The 22,641-nt window shown below is 73.4% G+C and overlaps 2 protein-coding genes across 2 annotated transcripts in view; one reads left to right on the top strand and one right to left on the bottom strand.

Moving 5' to 3' along the window:
- Positions 1 to 6,799: 6,799 nt before the first annotated feature.
- On the top strand, positions 6,800 to 12,770 carry AURANDRAFT_72260 (hypothetical protein; the record flags this gene model as incomplete). The annotated part of the gene is made up of 8 exons (XM_009041766.1): positions 6,800 to 6,917; positions 7,131 to 7,405; positions 7,715 to 8,992; positions 9,198 to 9,227; positions 9,284 to 9,382; positions 9,585 to 9,781; positions 9,941 to 10,962; positions 11,162 to 12,770. 8 exons carry the CDS (start codon positions 6,800 to 6,802, stop codon positions 12,739 to 12,741), a joined length of 4,599 nt encoding a protein of 1,532 aa, XP_009040014.1.
- Positions 12,771 to 15,137: 2,367 nt separating this feature from the next.
- The window catches only part of AURANDRAFT_66499 (hypothetical protein), a gene marked incomplete at both ends in the record, with an annotated part of 10,921 nt that continues 3,417 nt past the window's right edge, over positions 15,138 to 22,641 (bottom strand). The window contains 5 exons of the mRNA XM_009041689.1: positions 15,138 to 15,581; positions 17,602 to 17,758; positions 18,432 to 19,798; positions 20,088 to 20,564; positions 21,941 to 22,600. Of these exons, the coding sequence (XP_009039937.1) occupies positions 15,138 to 15,581; positions 17,602 to 17,758; positions 18,432 to 19,798; positions 20,088 to 20,564; positions 21,941 to 22,600 (3,105 nt within the window). The remainder of the gene's footprint in view (positions 15,582 to 17,601; positions 17,759 to 18,431; positions 19,799 to 20,087; positions 20,565 to 21,940; positions 22,601 to 22,641) is intronic.

Below are 22,641 nucleotides of genomic sequence, written 5' to 3'. Positions count from 1 at the left end.
TAGGCAAGATGTGTTTGTAGAGCGAGACCTCCTCCATGACGGACGCGGGCGCTTTTCACTGCTGCCCGAATCCCTCGCCTCCCATCCTCCAGTGCGGCAAGTGTGCGGCAGCCAAGCTGCTCCACCGACCTTTGCCGTTCTCGCCGCGAGCGATGTGCTCGTGCTGATCAGTGCCTCGCGCAAAGTCGACACTCAGCCATGCTCTGCTCCTCGTGGCTCGCGACGATGCAGTGGTGGTGCTTCGCCGCGACGTTCTACTTCGCCACGCTCCACTACGCCGACAAGCGGCAGGCGCGGGCGAAGCAGCAACCGCTCGTCGACGTGGGCTTCGAGCTGACGCCGCGCATCACGCAGCTCCAGTACGTCTGCGACGCCTTCGGCGTGGGCGGCGCGCTCTGGATGTTCGCCGTGCTCGCCGTCGGCGACGCCGCGCACACGGAATACGTCCGCGCGCTCTTCGACTACAACGCGCTGGGAAACGCGCTGTCGTCGACGCTGCACGTCGTGACGATCCTGCCGACGGCGGAGTTCGCCGACAGCGGCCTGCCGCTCATGGGCGGCTCGGCGGACAAGCTCATGAGCAACCACACCTTCAACTTTTCCATCGGGCTCCGGGCCGTGACGCTCTGCTACGGCTGGCCGGGCTGGGCGCTGCCGCTCGGCGTGGCCGTCTACTCGTCGTGCCTCGTCTGCACGCGGTGCCACTACACCGTGGACATCGTGCTCGCCTGGTGGGTGCTGCTCTTCGTCCTCGCGCTGGACCCGGGCCTCACGCGGGACTGGCTCTCGGAGCTCGCGGCGGCGCTCTACGGCTCCGGATAAGAGGGGGCGCGAGGCGCCGACCTAGACGGGGATCTCGTCGGAGCTCGCGCTCTTCTACTCCTACGAGGAGCGGAGGCATCTAGACGCGGATCTTGTCGGCCTCCTGGAGCTTCGTGCTCGGGCGCGGCCGCCGGCCCGGCGCCGCGGGCGGCGTCGGGCCGATCTTCGCGGGCCGGTCGAGCGTCACGGTCCGCGCGGGCGGCGCGTCGTCGTAGCCCCCGCAGACGAGGGTCGCGTCCATGTCCATGCCGAAGAGCGTGCAGTAGGCGTTGTCCGCGGCCTCGACCTCGCGGTGGACGACCTTGCACGCGTCGGCCTCCGCGCGCGACACGGCCGCCTGCCGCCGGAGCAATTCGATCTCCGCGCGCGCGACATCGAGGCGGCTCCGCGCGTCCCGGAGCTCGTCCGCGGCCGTCGTGTCCTGCCCGGGCTTCCGGCCCGTCCACCGCTCCTCGAAGTCGTCGTCGCGGTCGTCGCCGCCGCGCGCGTCGAGGAGCGCCCGGAGGTGCCTTTTCGCCGTCGCCGCCTCGTTCTTCGCGGCCTCGTTCTGCTTCTTGAGCGCGTCGATCTCGCGCCGCGCCTGCTCGAGCGCCGCGTCGCCGGCGGACGCGCGGTCCAGGAGCTTCGCGCGGTCCTCGGCGTCCGCGGCGAAGCCGACGGCCTCGCGCGCGTGGCGCGTCGTCAGCCGCCGCGTCTCCTCGACGACCCGGCGCGCCTCCGTGAGCGCGCGGCTCGACAGCACGGCGACGTGGCGCTTCGCGTGGGCCTGGCCCTCGAGGTCCAGCGCCTCGTAGGCCGCCTTCCGCGCGGCCTTCTCGAGATCCGCGGCGCGCGCGGCGACGGCCGTCCCGGCGGCCGCGGCGGCCGCGTCCGCGGCGCGTTTCGCGCAGCCGCGCGACGACGCCCGGAGCTCCACGTCAAAGTCGACGGTGAAGATCGTCGGCTCGTAGGAATCGTCGAAGGACTCGAGGTCCGCCGCCGTCGCCTGGCGGAAGAGCTCGAGGGCCCGCCGGCCGTTCTCCTCGACCGTTGTCGCACCGGCCTCCATGCTCGTGTGGAGGTCGCGCATGCTCTGCGTCTTGTAGCCGCCCTTCGGGGGCAGCCGCGGCGCGCCCGCCTGCACCTCCTCCGTGATCACGTTCGGAGGCGCCATCCTGTTATGCTCTCGTGGCCTGCGGCGGGATCGGGGCAGCATCGACGGTGCTCGGCATTCGTCGTATCTCTGTCGGGTCGATATTGCCTCGCCTCGCCTCGTCGCCGCACATCGCATGGTTGCCGCGTCCGATCAAGCGCCCCGCGGCCCGCCCCCCCGGGCCGCCGGGCCGCGCCCCACGCGCCGCCCGCGAACGCCGCGCCCGACGTTCGCCGTTTTAGGTCGCGAAGATGACGCAGTGGCACAAGATGGGCATGCAGGCCTTCATCGCGAAGGAGATCATGCGGAAAGACACGCTGCCCTTCGCCATCGGCATGGGGTGCGCCGCGCCGCGCCCCCGGACCGCCCGCCGCCCGCGGGACCGTCCCCCCTTCGCAGCTTCGTCGCCTTCATGGGCCTCTACCTCAACGCCGGCATCACCGGTCCGCGGCCGGCGCCCGGCCTCCTCCGCGCGCGCGCGCCCCGCCGACGCGCGCTCGCTCACGCCGCGCGCCCCCACTCGCAGAGGCGGACAAGAAGGACAGCGCCTACTACAAACAGTTCGTCCTCAACGAGCGGTCGGGCCACTAGGTGATTTTAGCCGCGCGGGCCGGCCGCGCGAGTTGGCGCGCGCCCCAAGTCTAAGAACGTGCGCCGCGAGAACACGTGAGTGCTCTGGTCGTCTCGTTTTCGGCGTCGTGGGGTCGCGAGGGGGTCGTAGGCCGGGGGGCGGGGCGCGGCGCGCCGCTGCGGGCATCGAGAGCAGGCTCTGGAGCTTGAGCAGCTCCTGGAGCGTGCGCCGCGCCCGCGAACGACACCTACTCACGCCATGTCCTCGCGCCGCCGCGCGCCGAAGCGCAAGCCCGTCTCGGCCTCTGTTCGCGCGGGCCTCGAGGACCTCGCCTCTGGCAACGTCGCTGCGATCGCATCGATGCTCGACAAGGAGCTGAAGGACGAGGCCGCCGTCGCCGATGCGTTAGAGGAGGTCATGGGAGTCAACTCCATCTCCGCGGAGCAGCTCCTCGCGAGCTACTTCGAGGCGGACATGCTCAGCGCCTACTCGTCGTCGCTCGGCAAGTCGGGCAAGGGCTCCGCGGCGACGCTCGCGGCGCGCGTCGCCGCCGAGTGGGCGAAGCCGTCGTTCAAGGCGAAGCGCGCCAAGGCTGAGGCGGAGGAGAGCGACGACGACTTCGCCGACGCCAAGGACTGGCGGAGCCCGCTCTTCTACTGGCGCGGCGAGCTGACGCCGCGCGACGACCGGCTGCGGTGGCAAGGGGCCTGGGTCGCCCGCGAGGGCGATCTCCCGACGGACGAAGAGTTCGCCGCGTCCGAGAACGCCTTCGACGTGTCCTCGACCGCCGGCTTCGAATTCCACACCCACCGCCGCCTGTTGGGCATCACGCGGGAATTGGGCCACGCCACCGCCTTCGGTTTGGTCGACGGTTACTACCTCCTCGACAACGGCGGAGGCCACGAGCGCTTCACGGACATTCGGCAGAACGTCGTCGTGCAGGAAAAATCGCCGACCGATCCCCTCGTTGTCGCCGCGGTCGGCACCACGGAGTTCGGCGCGTTCGTCTCGCTCGGGAGCATCGACGAGACGGCGTCCGGGACCGTCCAGATGACGCTCGCCCGGCGCTACGTCGACGACTCGGACCCGCGCGCGCGGTGGACAACGGACGACGTCCTCGACGACGGAGTCCGAATGCGCCACGGCGCCGGAATGGCCTCAGGCTCCCTCTGGGACTCGCTCCCGTGGCGCGGCGCCGCGTAAGAAGAGGGGCGCGCAACATCCCCGCCGCGGCCGCCGGCAGCGACCGCGCTGTTCGTGGTGCTGGACCAGCATGCTTACTCACTGGTCGCCCGTGGAGCCGGAGCCGGAGGGGGGCGGGGAGTCGCGGGAGTCGTCGTCGTCGACGGCGCCGCGCGCGTAGTGGAGGGCCTGGCGGAGGAGGTCCGCGGCCTGCTGGGAGTCGTCGTCGTCGTCGTCGTCGTCGTCGTCGTCGTGGACCTCCTCGACGGGGTCCAGCACCGCGCCGTAGTCCGGCTGGGGCGCGGCGAGGAGCGAGTCGATCGACGAGTTGAGGCTCCGGGACGAGATCGACGCGGAGCCGGCGTTGCGCGGCGTGAGCGCGTCGAGCGCGTCGTCCGTCTTCTCGTCGCCGCCGAGGAAGGACGCGAGGAGCGCGTCGGGCGACGTCGGGTCGTCGTCGCCGCCGTCCGAGGCGCCGTCGCCGTAGGGCTCGAGGCCGGTGTCGAGGCCGCGGCGCTGCTCGAGGAGGAGGTCGCCGCGGGGCTCGAAGCGGAGGCTGCGCTGGCGCATGGACGCCGTCAGGTCCTCGAGGCGCCGGAGCACGTCGTCGAGCCCGTCCTCCTCCGTCGACGTCGACTTGTCGGGCGACGCGTCCGACTTCGTCGCCGTCCCGTCCGACGGCGAGGCCGACGAGCCCTCCTGGAGGGACCGCAGGAGCCGCTCCGCCGCGCTCAGCGCCGCCGTGTCGTCGTCCGCGGGGCTCTCGTCGTCGCCGCCGTCGGCGAGCACGGCCCGCGCCCAGTCCGCGAGCGCGTCGGCGTCGGCGGACTGCGGCGGCGAGAGGCCGCCGCCGTCGTCGCGCGGCGGCACCTCGGCCGTCGCGCCGAGGGCCTCGCGCTCCTCGGGGATCGCGCCCGCGCGCGCGACGGCGCGCCGCGCCGCGGCGAGGTAGTCCTCCTCCTCGGCGGCCTCGTCGTCGTCGTCCGTCGTCGACGACAGCACGGCGCCGGGCGCGCGGCGCGTCGACGACGAGCTCGACAGGCCCGGGAACTCGTCGCGGGGCTCCGACGGCGACGACGACGACGAGAGCCCGCCACCGGTCGCGGGCGACGACGAGCTCGACGACAGCGGGCCCCGCGCGGGCGACGCGTACTCGCCGTCGGCGTCGCCGCCCTTGGCCTCCTCGTAGGCGACGGGCGGCGCGTCGGGCGCCATGTAGGCCTCGAGGACCGCGCGGACCTCGGGGCTCGACGGCGTGGCGTCGTCGCCGCTCGACGACGGCGCGGGCGCCATGTAGGCCTCGAGGACCTCGCGGCGCACGAGCAACTCGTCGTCGTCGCCGCCGTCCGGCGCGGGCGCCGGCGGCGGCCAGACCGCGTCGACGACGACGCCGTCGTCGTCGTCGTCGTCGTCGCCGTACCAGTCCGGCTCCGCGACGGGCGTCGGCAGCTCGTACCAGGGCGTCGGCTCGATGACGGGCGACGCCGGCGAGTCCGGCGGCGGGTCCGGCGCCGCGCCGGGCTCGTCGTCGTACCACGGCCGCGGCATGGCCTCGTCGTAGGGCACGACGGGCGGGTCGTCGAACCACCGCGCCTCCTCGCTGCTGCTGCTCGAGGCGACGGCGAGGCCCGCGCGCCGCGCGAGGTCCAGCGCCGACGGCGGCGGCGCCTCGACGGGCGGCGGCGGGCTGTAGGGCTCGTCGTCGTGCGACAGCGACGACGGCTCGTCGGTGTCGTCCGCGACCTCGGCGACGGCGGGCGCCGCGGCCTCGGCGACGGCGGGCGCCGCCGCCTCCGGCGCCGCCTCCGGGGGCGCGTCCGCGTCCTCCGGCGCCGCGTCCGCCTCCTGCGTCGCGTCCTCCGGCGCCGACACCGGCGTCGCGTCCTCGAAGGCGTCCAGCGCGTCCGCGGCGGCCGCGGGCGCCTCGGACGCCGCCGCGCGCTCGCGGACGGCGGCCGCGCCGCCGGCCCGCGTCGAGGCCGCGGCGCTGCGCGCGCTTCGCGCGCTGCCGCGCGTCCTCGGCCTCGCGCCGGAGGCGCCCCGCGGCGCGCGCCGCGGCCGCGGCGGCCGCGGCGCCGACGGACGGCTCGCCCGACGCCGCGGCGAGGCGCGCGACGCGGCCCGCGGCCTCCGTCGCGGCGGCCGCCGCCGCCGAGAGCGCGTTGGCCTCGACGAGCGCGCGGCCCGAGCCGCGGACGTGCTTCGTGCCCGGCGCCGACACGGTCTCGCGCGACACGCCGCCGATGCCCGGGCCCCGCGTCTCGACGACGCCGCCGGACTCGAAGCGGAAGTGCGACGCCTCGCCGGCGCGCGCCGACGCCGCCGCCTTGGCCTCCGCCGCGGCCGCGACGGCCGCGCGCTCGCCGCGCGCCGCCGCCGCGGCGTCGCGCTCCGCCGTCGCCGCGCGCCGCGCGGCGTCGCCCCGCCGACCGCTTCGCGGCGGCGATCTCGCGCTTGACGCTGCGCTTCCGCGCGGCGTCGAGGTTCTCGTCGCGGACGTCCGCCGCGACGTCCGCGAGCCGGTGCGCCGCGCCGACGGCCTGGCGCCGCCGCTCCGCGAGGAGCGCCGACGTCGCCGCGCGGTCCCGCGCGGCGTCGCGCCGGTCCTCGGCGGCGGCCTTGGCCTCGCACGCGCGCTCGAACTCGACGCGCGCGCGCTGCTCGCCGAGCACGCGCCGCTCCCGCTCCCGGAACACCTCCCGCGACTGGTGCATGCGCGCCGCGCGCAGCTCGAGCCGCAGCTGGTGCGTCGCCTCCTTCTCCTCGTTCGGGGACCACGCGACGACGCGCTTCGGGTTCGACGGGACGCACGACGCCGCGCAGACGTCGAGGATGGACATGGTGGCGTGTTTTCGGCTTTGTGGGCTGTGTTTCGGCCGCGCGCGACGACGCGAGACTTTGAGTGGTTCACTCGCAAGGCACCCGAGCGATCGAGTCGGCTCGGCGCCCTTGTTGGGCTGTGTTTCGGCCGCGCGCCGACGCAATACAGCTCTCTTGCGATTCAAAAGCTCCACAAAAACTGTGTGTTGAAAAACTCAAGCAAGCCGATCGCCGTCTAATCGGCGGTCCTTGAAGTGCGCCGCTGCTCGACGATGATTGCGCGATCTCTCTCGGCCCTCGTCTTGACCCTCGCGGTCTCAATCGCCGCCGCCGGCGTCGGCGACGACGGCCAGGAAAAGAAACTCCAGGAGTACATGCGCGTCGGCCGGCGTCCGGGCGCGCATCGCCACGCGATCGCCGCGACCGGCCAAACGCGCGACGCCGCAGGTTCGCGCGCGACTGGATCTTCGAGCAGGACTTCGCCGAGGGCGCGCGAAAGAGCTGGCGCCGGAGCGGCGCGCCGCCCGCGTCCCGCGAGCTCGAAACGCCGCCGAGACGACGCGCCGCCGAAACGACGCGCCGATCGACCGCCGCCGCGCGCAGGCCCCGTGCGCGTGAGCCTCGCCAAGGACCGCATCGCGCGCTTCCGCGGCGCGGGCCGCCTGCAGGGCATCTGGAACCACAAGGACGCCAAGCCCGGCTACCTCGAGATGGAGCTGCCGCTCAACAAGGACGACTCGAACTACCTGCTCTACACGGCGAACTGCAAGCCGGGCAAGTTCTTCAGCAACGCCATCAACTTCGAAGAGGGCACGATCTACGAGGTGTCGTCCTTCGTCCCGACCAAGGAGACGACCAAGGAGGTCGGCAAGTTCACCGTGCGCCCCGTCACCGCGCGGCCCATGCTCGATCGCGCGCTGCGATGCTAGGGCGTAAGCGGCGGTGTCCGGTTCCTGTCGCGCGACGTGTGCGGGCGGGGCGTACCATATATCCCGGCGTACTATCTGGGCAGTCGACGCGTTGACCTTCAAGAAGCCGAGACGTTGACGCCGCGCAAGGTTATGGGAGAGCGCCTGGCCCCTGCGAACGGCGCGATTGTGCTTCCTGACGGCGGCTAGCGATTGTGCTTCCTGACGGCGGCTAGCGCTGCGCGACGCGGCTCAACAAAGCACAACGCCATCATGCAGAACCCGTTCTCGGCGTTCGTCGACGACTCGACGGAGGGCGGCGACGACAGCGTCGTCGACGGCGCGGAGAACGTCGAGCGGCGCCGCGAGGAGCTCGAGGCGCTGGAGGCGATCTACGGCGAGGAGAAGGTCTGGGTGGAGGGCGACGGCGGCGACGCGCTCGGCGTCGTCTGCGTCACGCTCGAGCCGGCCGCGTGGGCCGCGGCCGCGGCGCCGCCGCGCGTCACCGTCGCGTGCCGGCGGCCGCGCGGCTACCCCGAGAGCCGGCCGCTCGCGTTCGACGTGCGCGTCGCGGCGGCGGACCGCGCGGCCGTGCCGACGAAGACGCTCACGGGCCTGCGCGCGCGGCTCGACGGCGTCGCGCGCTCGCTCGTCGGCGACGTCGCGATCCACGCGCTCTGCGCCGAGGCCGTCGAGGCGCTCGACGCGCTCGAGGAGACGGCGCGGCCCCTCGACGAGCAGATGGCCCTCCGCGAGGCGCGCGAGCGCGAGACCGCCGCCGCGCGCGACGGCGCCGCGCGCCGCGCCGCCGAGGACGCGCGGCGCGCGCGCGACGCGGAGCACCGCGCGCGCGTCGCGTCGACCCTCGAGGACGAGCGCGGCGCGCTCCAGCGGCGCGCCGAGCCCCTGCGCCTCGACTCGCTCGAGGGCGACGTCGCGCGCGGGTCCCTGAGCAGCGACGAGAGCGAGGGCCCGCTCGGCCGCGGCGACGACCGCGAGTCGTCGCGGTTCCACGCGGACTTCAAGGAGGTCGGCGTGCTGGGCAGGGGCGGCTGCGGCGAGGTCTGTCGGTGCCTGAACCGCCTCGACCGGCGGACCTACGCCATCAAGAAGGTCAGGCTCCGGCGCGGCGCGACGCGGCGCGACGCGAAGCGCCAGCTCCGCGAGGTCGAGGCGCTCGCGGCCGTGTCGCACCCGCACGTCGTGCGCTACTACCAGGCCTGGATCGAGGGCCTCGAGGCGCCCCGGGAGCCGGAGATGGCCTTCGAGGACTTCGACCTCTGCCAGAACTTCTCCGAGGACGACGGCTCCGACTCGTCGTCCGACGACGACGACGCGCTCGGGTCGTCGACGCGGGCGTCCGCCGTCGACCGCAAATTCGGCGGCTGCCTCTACATCCAGATGGAGTACTGCGCGACGACGCTGCGCCAGGCCATCGACAGCGGCCGCCTCGCGGGCCGCCGCGAGGACGCGTGGCGCCTCCTGCGCCAGATCATCGAAGCGCTCGCCTACCTCCACGGCCTCAAGCTCGTCCATCGCGACCTCAAGCCGGCGAACGTCTGTGCCGAATTCAACCACTGGTTCGGGTGGTCCTGACCAAACTTGAGAATTCTCTAGCTCGGTCAAATCGAAGTCGATTCGGCTGATTTTTGGACGAATCGATTGCTCTCATCGAGTTCTCGAAGCCAAGCCAAAGAAGTTGCGTCAAAACATTCGCGTGCGCTCACATTGAAGTCGAGTTGAATATTTGCATTCGGCACAGGCGAACGTGCTCCTCGACGCGGCGCAGAACGTCGCGCGCGGCGTCCCGCGGCCGCGACGCGCCGACCGGGATGGAACATCTCGTAGGTCAAGCTCGGCGACCTGGGCCTCGCGACGACCGTCGAGGACGACGACGACCGCGCGCCCGCGCGCGACCTCGCGGCGCGCGGCCCGCGTCCTCCGAACGTTCCGATCCGGGGGGGGAGGATGCCAAATAGCCAAAGCCGAGCCGCGGCAGCACCATCATCGCGGCCCCGCTTCGCCGAAGCCGCCGCCACGTCGCCCGATGACACTCGAGAAATAGTTTTCAAGCTGACCCCCCGCGCGCGCGCCGCGCTCGCCCGATCCGTCGGCCGCCGCGGCGCGCCACGCGTCCCCGGAACCGCAGGCGACGCCGACGTCCCTGGCCGGGACGGAGCGCGCCTGGAGCGAGAGCTCGGCGACGGGCGGCGCGATGGACGACACGATGACGTCGCTCACGCGCGGCGTCGGCACGTTCCTCTACCGCGCGCCGGAGGTCGCGGCCGCGCGGCCCGGGCAGCACTACGCCGGGCAGGAAACAAAAATATGCGACACGACTTCAATGTGCAAGTATTCGCACGGTTTGACATGTTTTTTTCACTGTCTAAAAGAACCCGCCGAGAGAAAACGATCCGTCCAAAAATCAGCCGAATCGACTTCGATGTGACCGAGCGAGAGAGGTTTTTGCTGGACGGGGCGCTCCACTGGTCGTTCCCGGCACAGGCACTACGACCACGCCGCGGACATGTACAGCCTGGGCATCGTCGCCTTCGAGGTGGCCCACGCGCCCTGGGACACGGCCATGGAGCGCGTCGAGCACATCCAGGCGCTCCGGCGCGCCGGGGACCGGCCCGCGGCGGCGGCGCCGGGCGTCTTCGCGGCGGACGCGGACGCGACCGTCGCGGCCCTCGTGGTCGCGCTCGTGCGCCAGGACCCGGGCGAGCGGCCGGGCGCCGCGGCGCTCCTCGAGGGCCCGCTGCTGCCCGCGCGCGCGGAGCTCGAGCGGCCCCTGCTCGAGCGCGCGACGGCGGCGCTCCGGAACCCGCTCAGCGAGACGCGCGGCGTCCTCGTGGACGCGCTCTTCGACGCGCCGACGCCCGAGGTCGTGGACCTGGGCTTTGACGCGTCCGACGACGACGGCGCGAAGCCCGCGGCGCGGCGGCGGCGCGCCGCGGCGCGCGGCCACGACTTCGGCGTCGCGCCCGCGCGGCGGCGCCTCGCGGCCGCGAGGATCGAGCGCGCGGTCGTCGCGCTGCTCGAGCGCCACGGCTGCGTGCCCTTCGACGCGCCGCTCCTGCGGCCGCGGCCGCCGCCGCGGGGCGACGGCGGCGACGGCGACGGCGGCGTGCCGCTGCTCGACGCGCGCGGCGCCGTGCTCCTGTTGCCCGACGAGTCGACGTCGGGCTTCGCGCGGCGCGTCGCGCGCCGCGCGCTCGCCCGGCCCCACTTCGGGGCCTGCCGCCGCTACGCCGCGGGCCGCGTCTTCGCCGCGCGGCCCGGCGCGCGCGGCGCCGCGCGGCCGCGCGAGCGGCGCGAGATCGCGTTCGACGTCGTCGCGACGGCCGCGGGCCGCGAGCCGAGCGGCGCGGCGCTCTGCGGCGAGGCCCTGGCCCTCGCGGCGGCGGCCGCGGCGCTCGGCGAGGGGCCCGGCGCCGTAACCGTCGCGCTCGGCCACGGCGCGCTCGCCGGCGCGGTCCGCGCGCTCCGGTCCGACGCGTCGCCGCCGCGGTTCCGCGAGCAGCCGTGTGGAACTCAAATCTTCAACCCGACTTCCATGTGAGCGTATGCGACGGTTTCGGCACACGCTCTTTGGCCGTGCTTCGAGAACGCAACGAGAGCAATCGATTCGTCCAACAATCAGCCGAATCGACTTGGATATGACCGAGATAGAGAGTTCTGAAGTTTGGCGGGGACCCCCCAAACCAGTGGTTGATTTCCACACAGGCGAGCAGCTCGACGCGCTCTTCGACGGGACTCTGCTCGCCGGGCCGCCGCGGGCGGGCCTGCGGCGGGCCGCGGCGCTGTTGGCGGCCGCGCGCGCGGCGCCGGCCGCGGACGACCGCGCGCGGAAGCGCTGGGAGGCCGCGCGGCGCGACGCCGCGGCCGCTATAGACGACCTCGACGCGGTCCTGGCCTGCGCGGCCTACGCGGGCCTCGACGAGGGCGACGACGAGGGCGACGAGTGCGGCGCGCCCGCCGCGCGGAGCCTGTCGACGTCGCCGGGCCGCGCGACGCCGTCGTCGTGGACGTGCGAGGCGCGCCTCGAGGACCGCGCGCGGCCCGAGGAGGCGCTGCACCGCGCCGCGCGGCGGTCGCGAAAACGGGGGCCCGGCGCGCGCGTCGCCGTCGACGCGGCGCTCCCGTTGGCGCGGCCCTTCGCCGGCGGCGCGCGCTTCGCGGTGTCGCGCGGCGGAAACGTCGTCGCCGTCGGCGGCCGCTACGACGACGCTTTGGCGCGCCACGCGTCGCCCCTGGACCGCGGCGCGGCCGACGCCGCGGCCGTCGCCGTCGGCTGCCGCGTCGACGTCGACGCGCTCGCGCGCGCGGCCGCGGCCGCCGCCGACGCGGCGCCCCCCTTAGCTCCCCTCGAATGCTTCGTCGCCGCCGAGGCCGCGCCGAGCGACGAGTCCGCGGCGCGGTCCGCGCTGGTGGTCTGCGCCTTCCTGCGCCGCGGCGGCGTCGCGGCGGACTACGCGCCGCTGCCCGCCGAGCCCGGCGCCGGCGGCAAACGCCGGGACCCGCGCCGGTCGGACCACCGCGCGGCGTGCGCGGCGTGGGCCGTGCCCTGGCTCGCGACCGTCGGCCGCGACGGCGCGCTGGCGCTCGCCCACGCGACGCGGCCCGCCCTGAACCGCGACGACCTGAGCCTGGACGAGCTGCTGGAGGCCGTGGTCCGGGGCCGCGCGCCCGAGGCCCGGGGCCGCGCGCCGCGGCCCGACGACGACGCCGTCGCTCGCGCACGCGGCGACGGCGGCGGCGGCCTTTTAGCGCAGGCGCTCCGGAGCCGGCGCGACCCGTCGCCCGCGCCGTCGGCGGCCGCCGAGGCGCCGGGCGCGCCCGCCGCCGAGCGGCTACCGGTCGGCTACGCGCACTGCGCGAGCCCGTCCGCGCCGCGCGCCGCGGACGCGCGGCGCCGCGCGGCGGCGGCGCTCGAGGCCGCGGGCCTCCGCCGCGTCCACCTCGTCGCCTGGGACGACGCCGCGCCGGCGCTCGCGTGCGTCTCCGTCGACGCCAAGCTCCGGAGCCTCCGCGCCGTCGGCGCCGCGGCCATCGACCTCGGCGCCGACGCCGCGGCCCTCCGCGCGCGCTGCGACGACCACGGCAACGACCGCCGCGCGCTCCGCCTCTTCGTCGACGCGCTCCTCGAGGCGCGCGCCGCGAAGCGCCGGGGCGGCGCGCTCATGGTCTACGTCTACTCCACGCACGACGACGCCCTCGACCTCCTCTCGCTGCCGCTCCCGGCGCCGGCCGCGCACTCCAAGAAGCCGAACGAGAAGGCGGGGCGCAAGGGGCGGAAGCGCTAGCCACGTCTGTGTGTAAAACGTGACCCGAACGTGGCACGAGCGTCTTTTACCGGGGCCCCATGTATGCGAGCGACGAACCACCCCCTCACAGAACCCCCTGCGCACGCCGCAACGACCAACTCCCTCCGCCTCAAGGCCGGGGAGCCGCGGCGCGGGGGCCAAGCCAGACAGGTGCCGATCGACTCGCACGGTCGACGCACACCGTGGCACAAGTTACGGGTCCGCGGGAAATGGCCGGCGGAGGTCCGCCGCGGCGCCCGGGGCCTCGCGCTATGTGGGCAACGCACCGAAGAAAAGACGCGGGCGACGCCCTCTGGCGCTCCGTCAGGCCGGGCACGCGCCTGACGACCTCGCGAGGAGTCGTCGGAGCGCCGCGTCGACGTCGAGGAGCGCTTCGCCGGACGCCGCTCGCGGCGCCACGCCGAGGTCCGCGCCGTCGAGGACGACCCGGAGGATGCCGCCGGCGCCGCCGCTCGCGGCGCCACGCCGAGGTCCGCGCCGTCGAGGACGACCCGGAGGATGCCGCCGGCGCCGCCGCGCGCGAGCGCGCGCGGCCCCGGTCGACGAGGCGCAGGCCGACGCCGCCCGCGAGCGGCACGCTGACGGCGAGCTCCTCGGCGGACGTGTCGACGGTGGCGACGCCGTCGAGGCGCGCGGAGACGGAACGCAGCGCGTCGGCGGCGGTCGCGCGGAGCGCGAAGCCGTCTCGCCACCGGTCGCGCGCGTCGGGCGCCTCCGCGTTAGCCGCCAGCAGCGCACACGCGGAACTCGCCCGCCTGTCCCAGGGTCGATGCTGGACGAGGCCGGCTGTCGACTCCTCGACCCACGCGGCCGAGAGCGGCGGCTGGAAGCTCGTCGCCCGCACCAGCAAGACCAGCCAGAGCTGCGAACGCATCGCGAGACGGGCCGAGGACGAGGTCCCGAAAAGCGGTCAGCAGGCACGAGCTCATCGCTTGCAAAGATGTGGACGAGGAGCTCGATATTGGTTGTTCGGCGGAGGCCACGACGCCTCTCTCGTCAGTGTTGACATCACCTTCGGCCAAAACAGCCTGAGCAGCCCCGCGCGAAACGAGCTCACAGCGCATCGCAGCGCATCGCGATGGTCGCGCCGCGGAGCCGGTGGCAAGGGGCCGTGGCGGGCGTCTGCGTCTTCCAGCTGGTGGCCATGGGCCTCATGAGCCGGACGCTGCGCCCGGTGACGTTCCTCTTCGCGACGTCGCCGGGCTGGAGCTGCCTCGCGCTCGCCGGGGCGCTGGCGACGCGGCCCGGCGCCGTCTGGGGCCTGCTCTTCACGGAGCGGTGGTTCAGCGCGGACCTGGCGCTGGGCGCCGTCGCGACGTTCACGAGCGCGCTCGTCTGCCTCGGCGTCCACGTCGAGCACGTCCACTTCCACAAGACGTCGGCGGTCTCGGCCTTCGCGCTCTCGCAGGTGCTCTGGGCCAACGGCCTCAACGCCGTCAACGACTTCCGGCGCGCCGCCGCGGGCAAGAAGGACGACGACGCGCCGCCGCCCGCGAGCGACGGCGGCGGCGACGGCGACGACGGCGACGACGGCGACGACGCGCCGAAGAGCCCCGTGGCGCCGGCGGGCTTCGCGCGGCCCGCGGCGGCGGCCGCGCGCGGCGGCGACGCCTCCGCGCAGGCGGGCGCGGGCGCGGCGGTCATGGTCGCGACGGGCCTCGACATCATCCGCCACATCGAGCGCGCGCCCGGGAACATGGACCCGCTGCCGTTCGCGCTCGTCGGCCTGAGCATCCTCCTCCTGGGCGTCTACTCGACGCCGCCCGTCGCGCTCAAGCACCGGGCCCTGGGCGAGTTCGTCATACTGTGCTGGGTGCTCTGCGTCAACGGCATCCTCGCGCTGACGCTCCACCGGGACCCGCTCGAGCCGTCGTACGCGCTCGCGTCGCTCGGCTGCGCGCTGCTCCGCCCGCTCGCGAACTTCTGCGCCAACGTCCGCGACGCGCCCGCCGACGACAAGCACAAGCGCCGCACGCTCGCCATCCACCTCGGCGCCGCGGGCATCAAGAAGGCCTACGCCGCCGTGCCGCTCCTCGTCGTGCCCGCCGCGACCGCGTGCCTCTTCGCGACGGGGCCCGAGATCCTCGCGCTCAACCTCCTCGCGCCCTGGGGGCTCTACGTCGCCTACGACGCCCTGGCCAAGAGCCCCGGCGCCCTCGCCGCGGACGCCAAGTTCTACGACTACACGCAGGCGACGGCCTGCGCGCTCGGCGGCATCCAGTTCGCCATGGTCCTCCGGGACTTCCTCTGAGGGCGCCGCTTTTTTTCGGTAAAACGTCCGCACGGCCGCCGGGGCTCCCGGGGTGCCCAGCGGCCCGTGGTTCGCGCCCTGCGCGACTCGTCCTCTGGCGAAGGCACCGGGGCCACGTCCTACGTTAGCTCGCGTCCTCGGCGGCGCCCCCGAGCGTCGGGAGGCCCTTGCCCGAGAGCGCGGACGTCGCCGCGTGGAGCAGGAGCCCCGGCGGGCCGATGAAGTTCGTCAGCAGGAGCGAGTGCCAGCAGACGATGTTTCGGTTGACGCCGTCGAGCCAGATCAGGCGCCCGACGAAGAGGTCCCAGACCAAAACGTGCGGCCACTCCTCGGCGACGAAGTTCGGCACCTCGAAGAGCCGCCGCATGCCCTCGAGCTGCGACTTCGTCGGGTCGAAGACGTCCGCGAAGATGAAGATGGGCTCGATGCCCCGGGGGAAGTCGTCCGTCGCGGCGAGAAGGACGACGACGGCGTGCACGAGCGAGCACGCGAGCACGGGCAGCAGATTTCCGTTGACGCGCTTCGTGAGCTCCGCGCGCGGGAACGCGATCATCGGGAGCCAGAAGAACTGCGGCAGGAAGGTATCGATTGAAACGCCGGCGCTGATGACCGTGTCGGCGAGGGTGGAGCGGAGAGCGAACGGGTTGCGGCGCGGGGAGCGCTGCGTGTTGCGATGCTGCGAGTGCTGCTGAAGCGGACGAATTGCCGCGGTTCTCGGCGATGGCAAGTGGAACGCGTCGATCGATAAGCTCAGCAGCAACACGAAGCGCGCCATCGAGCGCGCAAACGCCACGTTTGACGCCGCCATCGCGTGCTGCAACTAGCAGCAGGGTGAAGGTGCAGCAGATGTGCAGTCGCTTCTGTTCTGAGAGCACGGCTCTCAGCTCTGGCATCTCTCGATCCTAGCTGCCAAAAATAGACTGCGCGCCGCCACCGCCGCAAAAACCTCCTCGCAACTGCGTCGTATCGTCCGCAACAATTCGCACCGACTCGCAGACCGAAAAGCAGCGGTGCGACCGACTTGAGAGATCAATCCTCGCAGGTACCAGATACACAAGCAGATCCGCGCCATGGATGTTCTTCGCAACTGGTTCAACCTCGGCGCCTCGATGGGCCTGTCCTCGTCCGCCAAAACAACCAACCAGGAGGCGCTCGAGAAGACCTACAAGACCGCCGACTACCTCGGCAGCCGCGGCGCCGACGGCCTCGCGGCGCTCAAGAAGCTCGCGTCCCAGACGTCCGTCGACGAGGGCGGCCGCAAGGCCGCGCTGCCGCGCGGCTGGAACAAGGCCATCCCGCTCCACGGCGCGGCGATGAACGCGCACGTCGACACGACGCTCGCGTACCTCGTCGACGACCTCGGCTGCGACCTCGACAAGAAGAACGGCGACGGCGACGCGCCGCTCCACGTCGCCGTGACCTGGGGCCGCCCCGAGGTCGCCGACTACCTGCTGAGCCGCGGCGCCTTCTTCGCCGCCAAGGACGCCGACGGCCTCACGCCGCGCGAGGCCGCGCACCGCCGCCAGTCGCTCCTCGAGTCCGGCGACCCGGCGTACGTCGCGCGCTGCGTCGAGAAGGGCATGGACATCCCGGGCCTCCGCGAGGGCGGCAAGGCGCTCTGCAAGCTCCTCGACGGCGTCGCCGCCTCGGGATCCTACTCGAAGTACATCGCGGCGCGCCAGTGAAGCGCGGCCGCGAGGAAGAAGAAGAAGAAGATGCCGGCGCCCCGGCCGCGCGCCCTACCCGCGCCGCCGCCCGCCCCCTGTGACACCCGCGCGTAAGCTCGACGATGTGCCCCGAGTCCTCCAGGGCGGTCGACCGGGCGGCGCTACACTTGCTGGCATCTCCGCGCTCTTTGCCCCGGCGAGCGCCAGCACAGAGTCCAACCTCGTCATCTTGAGGCCCGAGTCCGTCCGCCAGCCCCGTCGTCGACGCCCGCTCAGCTCCGACTGCAAATCGCCTAGCTCAAATCCGAGCGACGCGCCTAGTGCTACGCCCTCAGCGGCCCGTCATCGCTGCCGCCTTCGGCCGCTCCGTCAACGCGCGATGTGGGCGTCGTTCGGGCTCCTCGCGCTCGGCCTAGCGCAATGCGCTGCGTTCACTGGCCGACCGATCCACTCGCGCCAGACCGTGCTGCTCGCGGCCACGCTAGAACCGAAGAAAGCGCGGCCTTCGCGCGTCAAACGTCTCGAAGACAGCGTGGCGCGGCTCGAGGCCGGCGAGAGCCAGGCGACTGCGGATGAGATCAGAACGAAGGTCGCGGAGCTCGCGGAGAAGACGAACGACGCGCGCATGAAGCGCAAGATGGGTTCGCTGGAGCGACGAATCGGGGCCGTCGAGTCGGGGGCCGCCGCGCCGCAGGCCGAGGCGCCACCGGCGGCGCCCAAGGCCGCGCCGGCGCCGCCCAAGGCGAAGAAGCCCGCGCCGAAGAAGCCCGAGGGTAAGAAGGCCGCGCCGAAGAAGCCCGAGGCCAAGAAGCCGGCGCCGAAGAAGCCGGCGCCCAAGGGCGCGAGGCCCCCGGGCGGCAGGCCCAAGAAGAAGGAGTTCGCGGCCAAGACGGTCAAGGCCGGCGACGTCGTCGCCGGGACGTGCGTCGCGGTCCGCGGGTACGGCGCGATGATCGCGCTCGACGCCTGGAGCCCCCGGTCGTCGCACCTCGGCGACGGCGCGAGCCCGCGCACGGCGCTGCTCCACATCTCCGAGATCTCGTCGGGCCGCGTCGACGACGTCGCCGCGGCCGTGCCCCTGGGCTCGCGCGTCGAGGTCGCCGTCGTCAACGTCGACGGCGCCAAGGGCGGCCGCGTGTCCGTGTCGACGAAGCGCCTCGAGCCGGGCTACGAGGCCATCGAGGCGTCCATCGAGGCCGCGTTGGAGGCGCCGCGGTCCGGCGCCGAGGGCCTCCTCGACCTCGCGGCGTCGCTGAGCCTCGACGACCTCGACGGCCTCGTCGAGGCGCGCGCGGCGCGGACCAAGGCGAAGAAGGCGAAGAAGAAGAAGGTCGAGAAGAAGGTCGAGAAGAAGGTCGCGGCCGACAAGCCCGCGGCGCCGACGCCGCTGAGCCTCCAGTCCGCGTTCAGCCTCGACAAGGAGGCCAAGGTCGCGCAGCGGTCCGAGGAGTTCGAGCTCCTCATGCGCGACGTCATCTTCGAGGCCGGCTCGCTCACGGACGTCAAGCTCCTCAAGGGCCGGAAGAAGAAGGGCACGTTCACGAACCCCTTCTGGGCCAAGGTCTTCAAGCCCAAGCCCGGCGCGCCGCCGCCCGACGACGAGGCGACGTTGTAGTGTATAAAACCTAGGGCCCGGAGACGGCGCGCTCAGTCGGAGTCGGAGTCGGACGACGAGGCGACGTTGTAGTGTAGATATTAAAAACGAGGGCTCGGAGACGACGCGCCCCGCTCAGTCGGAGTCGGAGTCGGACGACTCGGACTCGGAGGACGACTCCGACGCGGCCTTGGACACGGCGCCGTCCGCGTCGTCGTCGTCGTCCGACGACGACGACGACGACGACGAGGACTCGTCCTCCGAGTCCGACGGCGCCACGGCGACGCGCGCGCGCTCCGCCGCCGCGGCGACGCGCGCGCGGCGCGCTTGGAGGGCCTCGTCCGCGAGCATGATGTCGTGGACTTCGTCGCGGAGCTCCTCCGTGATGACGTCGAGGGCCTCGGCGAAGGGCAGCTCCGGGTGGCGCTTCCGCAGGCGCTCCCAGCACTGACGCGCCGCCGACGTGCAGGCGCCCGGGTGGTCCCAGCCGAGGAGCGTCCAGACGACGTCGCTCTCGTCCGTCGCGTGCTTGAGCTGGATCTGCTCGCAGAGCTCGAGCGCCATGTCCGGATCGCGCAGCAGCTCCCCCCGGTGGTTCCGGCGCTTGAGCGAGTCCCACTTCTTGCGGCACTGCTGGCGGCTCCGCGTGCCCACGAGCGCGGCCACCGCCGTGAACGACACGCGCGCCGGGTCGTCGATCTCCAAAATGGGCGTGCCGTCGACGTGGGCCTCGACGAGCGCGGTCAGCTCGGCGTCGGTCCAGGCCTCCTTGACGACGATGGTGCGGGCACCGCCCGCCGGCGCCGGGGCGCTCGGCTCGCCGTAGAGCGTGCGGTAGCGGTCGCGGCACGCCGCGGGCGTCCGCTTGAGTTCGACGCCGATGGCCGTCCAGTCGGGCCCGTGCCGCTCGAAGAGCTCGCGCAGGAGGTTCGAATCCTCGCCGCTCCAGCGCTTGTCGGGGCCCTGGCGGTTCGCGTAGGCGTGGCGCTGGCGCTTCACGTGGCCGTAGAGCGAATTCTCGCTCCGGAGCGGGAACTGCGCGGCGATCTCCTTCCAGGGGTTCGACCGCTTCTCCCCGACGGCGCCGCGCCAGGCGGCCTTGGTGCTCACGAGGGCCTCGACCGTGAGGTTGCGCGACGCGGCGACGGCCTCGGCGGCCGCGCAGACCGCGACGGATTCCGCGCTCGAGAACTTGCCCTTGCGCTTCTCGCCGTTGACGTCGTCCGCGTAGAACGCCGACGCGAAGGTCTCCCGCCGCTCGGCCGACGCCGACGTGTACCGCTCCTGCTCCGCGACGGCGGCGGCCTTGACGGCCTCCTTGAGGCCGTCGAGGGCGCCGGGCTCCCGCCCCAGGAGCTCGCAGGCCCGCCGGCGGATGGACCGGGGCGTCGGCTCCGCGACCTCGCGCACGCCGCGCGCGATGGCGCGCAGCTCCTCCTTCGTCAGGGCCCGCTCGAGGCGGGGGGTCTCCGTGTACTCGAGCGCCGCCATGACCTCGCGCTCCGCGACGAACGCCGCGCGGGACTCGGAGAGTCGATCGAGAGTCGCTCAACTCGGGCTCAGGTTGTTGACATCAACATGCCCTGCGTACATCCCCGTCGATTCCCCGATGCGAGCGGTCAGCATAAACGCCAGCGCCGCAACTTTACCCCTCCTTCAGCGACCGCAAAAACGCCAGCGTCGCGTCGGGCAGGTCGCACGCCACCGCGGCGACCGCCGCGTCGACGACTGCCTCGTCGCCGTCGCCCCGGGCGTCGCGGACGACGTTGGCCGCGTGCCTCGTGCGGACCCACGGGCAGTACGCCGTGCCCACCTTCACCCCGCCGAACAGCAGCGCCTCGAAGAAGTGCATGTCCTCGAAGACGTCCAGGTCCTCGCCGTAGACGGCCTCGCCCCAGAGGCGCCTCTCGTAGGCCATGGAGCACGGCTGCCCGAAGGAGCTCCCCGACGACTCGCGGAACGTGCCGTCCGCGGCGTCGAAGTAGAAGAAGCAGCCCGGTTTGTCGGCGCCAAGGAGCACGGCGGACGTTCCGCCCGCGAGCGCCGCGGCCTGCGTTTTCAGGCGCGCCGGCGCGAAGTAGTCGTCGTCGTCCCAGACGACGACGACGTCGCCGCGCGCGCGGCGCGCCGCCGCGTTGCGCTTCGCGCCGAGTCGCCGTTGCTCGTCGCACCGGATCCAGCGCAGGCGCCCGTCCAGGGGCGTGCCCCGCAGGAACTCGCGCACGCCGTCGCCGTCGTCGCGCGGCGAGTCGTCGACGACGAGCACCTCGACCGCGTCGAGCGCGTAGTCCTGCCGCGCTATCGATCGCAGCGCTTCCCGGAGGAACAAGGGCCGAGCTCGCGTGATCATCATGATTGATATCGTCGCATCGTTTGTGCTTGTGCTGAGCGGAGGCAGGTCCGCCGCCTCATGAAACCCATCTCCAGTCGACCGGAGCACGCAGGCGCGTCGCGGCGGCGCGCGTCGCAGCGGCGCGACGAATGCATTCGCGCGAACGACGAGCGCATACAGCACATAGACAGCGCAGCGTGCAATGGCCACCATCGCGCGTGTGAGCTGCAACTTGACGTCGGTTGAAGCCTCCTTGCCCTCGCTCTCGACTAGCTCGCCTGGCGCGACGCGCGCGGCGAGACAGCACCGAAGCGGCGGGCAGCATGGCCGACTTCGAGGCCGACGCCGAGGAGCGGTCCATGGAGGCGGAGGCCTTGGAGGCCATCTTCATGGAGAACTTCGCCGACGAGAGCGGCGGCGCCGGCAGCTGCTACGCGCTGACCCTGGCGCCCGAGGACGAGGAGGCCCACGTGAGCTGCGTGCTGCGCGCCGACTGCCCGGCGGACTACCCGTCGGCGTCGCGGCCCGCGCTGAGCATCGCGTCCGTCTCCGGCCTGTCGAGCGACCGGCGCAAGGAGCTCGAGGTGTTCCTCGCCGAGTCCGCGGCGGAGCACGAGCCCGGGTGCGTCGTCGTCTTCGAGGTCGCGAGCGCGGTCCGCGAGTGGCTCGCGGAGCACAACGAGCCGGGCCAGGCCGACGAGTCCATGTACGCGGCCATGCTCCGGCGCGACGAGGAGAAGAAGCGGGCGAAGACGAAGAAGGCGGTCGTCTACGAGTCGAGCTCCGCGCCCGAGAGCGACGAGGCGCGGAAGATCCGCGAGCACGAGGAGGCCGAGGCGCGGCGCCTCGAGCGCCTGCGCCTCGGCACGACCGTGACGCCCGAGTCCTTCGGCGCGTGGTGGGCCGCGTTCCGCGTCGACGTGCTCGGCGAGCCCGCCGAGGCCGAGACCGCGGCGGCCGTCGTCCTCGACGCCAAGGGCCAGCGCAAGCTCACGGGCAAGCAGCTCTTCCTGCGGGGCAGCGCCAAGGAGGCGCCCGAGCCGCCGCCGGAGGCCGCCGACGGCGCGCTGAACGAGGACCTCTTCGACGGCGGCGACGACGACGACCTGGACGATTTGGACTTCGAGGACGACGACGACGACGCCACGGACGACGGCGAGGCGTAGTAGTAACGGCGCTCTGATGTTGCCGGGGGCCATGGCCACGGACGACGGCGACGCGGCGTAGTAACGGGCGTCGCCGGAGCGCGGGACGACGATGGGGCTTAGGAGCAGCAGCGGGGGGGAGGCGCCCCCCCCCGGGCGCGCGGCCGCGGGGGGGGAACTTCAGCGGACGCGCTTGCGGCGCGGCTCCGCGTAGCGGCGGCGCCGCGCGGGCGCCTCGCGCCAGCAGGCGAGGACGTAGAGGAGCACGTCGCAGATGAACTCCAGGCGGTTGTCGGTCTCGACGGCCATCTTGAGCAGCCCCGCGGCGAGCGAGTGGAGGAGCTTCTCCCACTTCGTGAGCCCCAATTTCCAGAGCCCGTCGAGGTCGACGCGGCGGTCGTGCTTCGCGTAGTACTTGCCGAGCTGGCGCACGGTGTGGGCGACGCAGGCCAGGGGCGTGTCGGCGTAGCGGCCCCGGAGCGCGGCCCAGCGCGCGTCGACGAGCCGCGCGACGCCGTCGTCGTCGCGCGCGGCGGCCGCGTCGAGCGCCGCGATGGCGGGAGCGAGACGCTGCTTGACGTCGTAGCAGAGGCCCTCGACGCAGGCCTCGCGCGTGTTGCCCGCGGGCCGCACCTTGGGCCGCGGCGGCGGCCGCGGGGGCCGCGGCGCGGGCGGCGGCGCGGGCGGCCGCCGCTCCGGGTGCGGCGGCGCGCCCGGCGGCCGCGGGCCCCCGTACTTGCACGACTTGCCGTGCTGCACCGCCGCGGGCGCGTGGGCGAAGGTCCGCGGGCAGCCCGCGGGGCAGGGGTAGGCGCCGTTGCGGTCGCGGGGGCCGAGGCTCACGGACGGCTTCGACCGGTCGCGGACGCGGCCCGAGACCCGCGGCGCGA

Source organism: Aureococcus anophagefferens (assembly GCF_000186865.1).
Source record: "Aureococcus anophagefferens unplaced genomic scaffold AURANscaffold_23, whole genome shotgun sequence".
In the NCBI taxonomy this organism is placed as follows: domain Eukaryota; class Pelagophyceae; order Pelagomonadales; family Pelagomonadaceae; genus Aureococcus; species Aureococcus anophagefferens.
The sequence above is the reverse complement of the archived record's forward strand: the minus strand, read 5'-3'. Positions and strand labels throughout refer to the sequence as shown.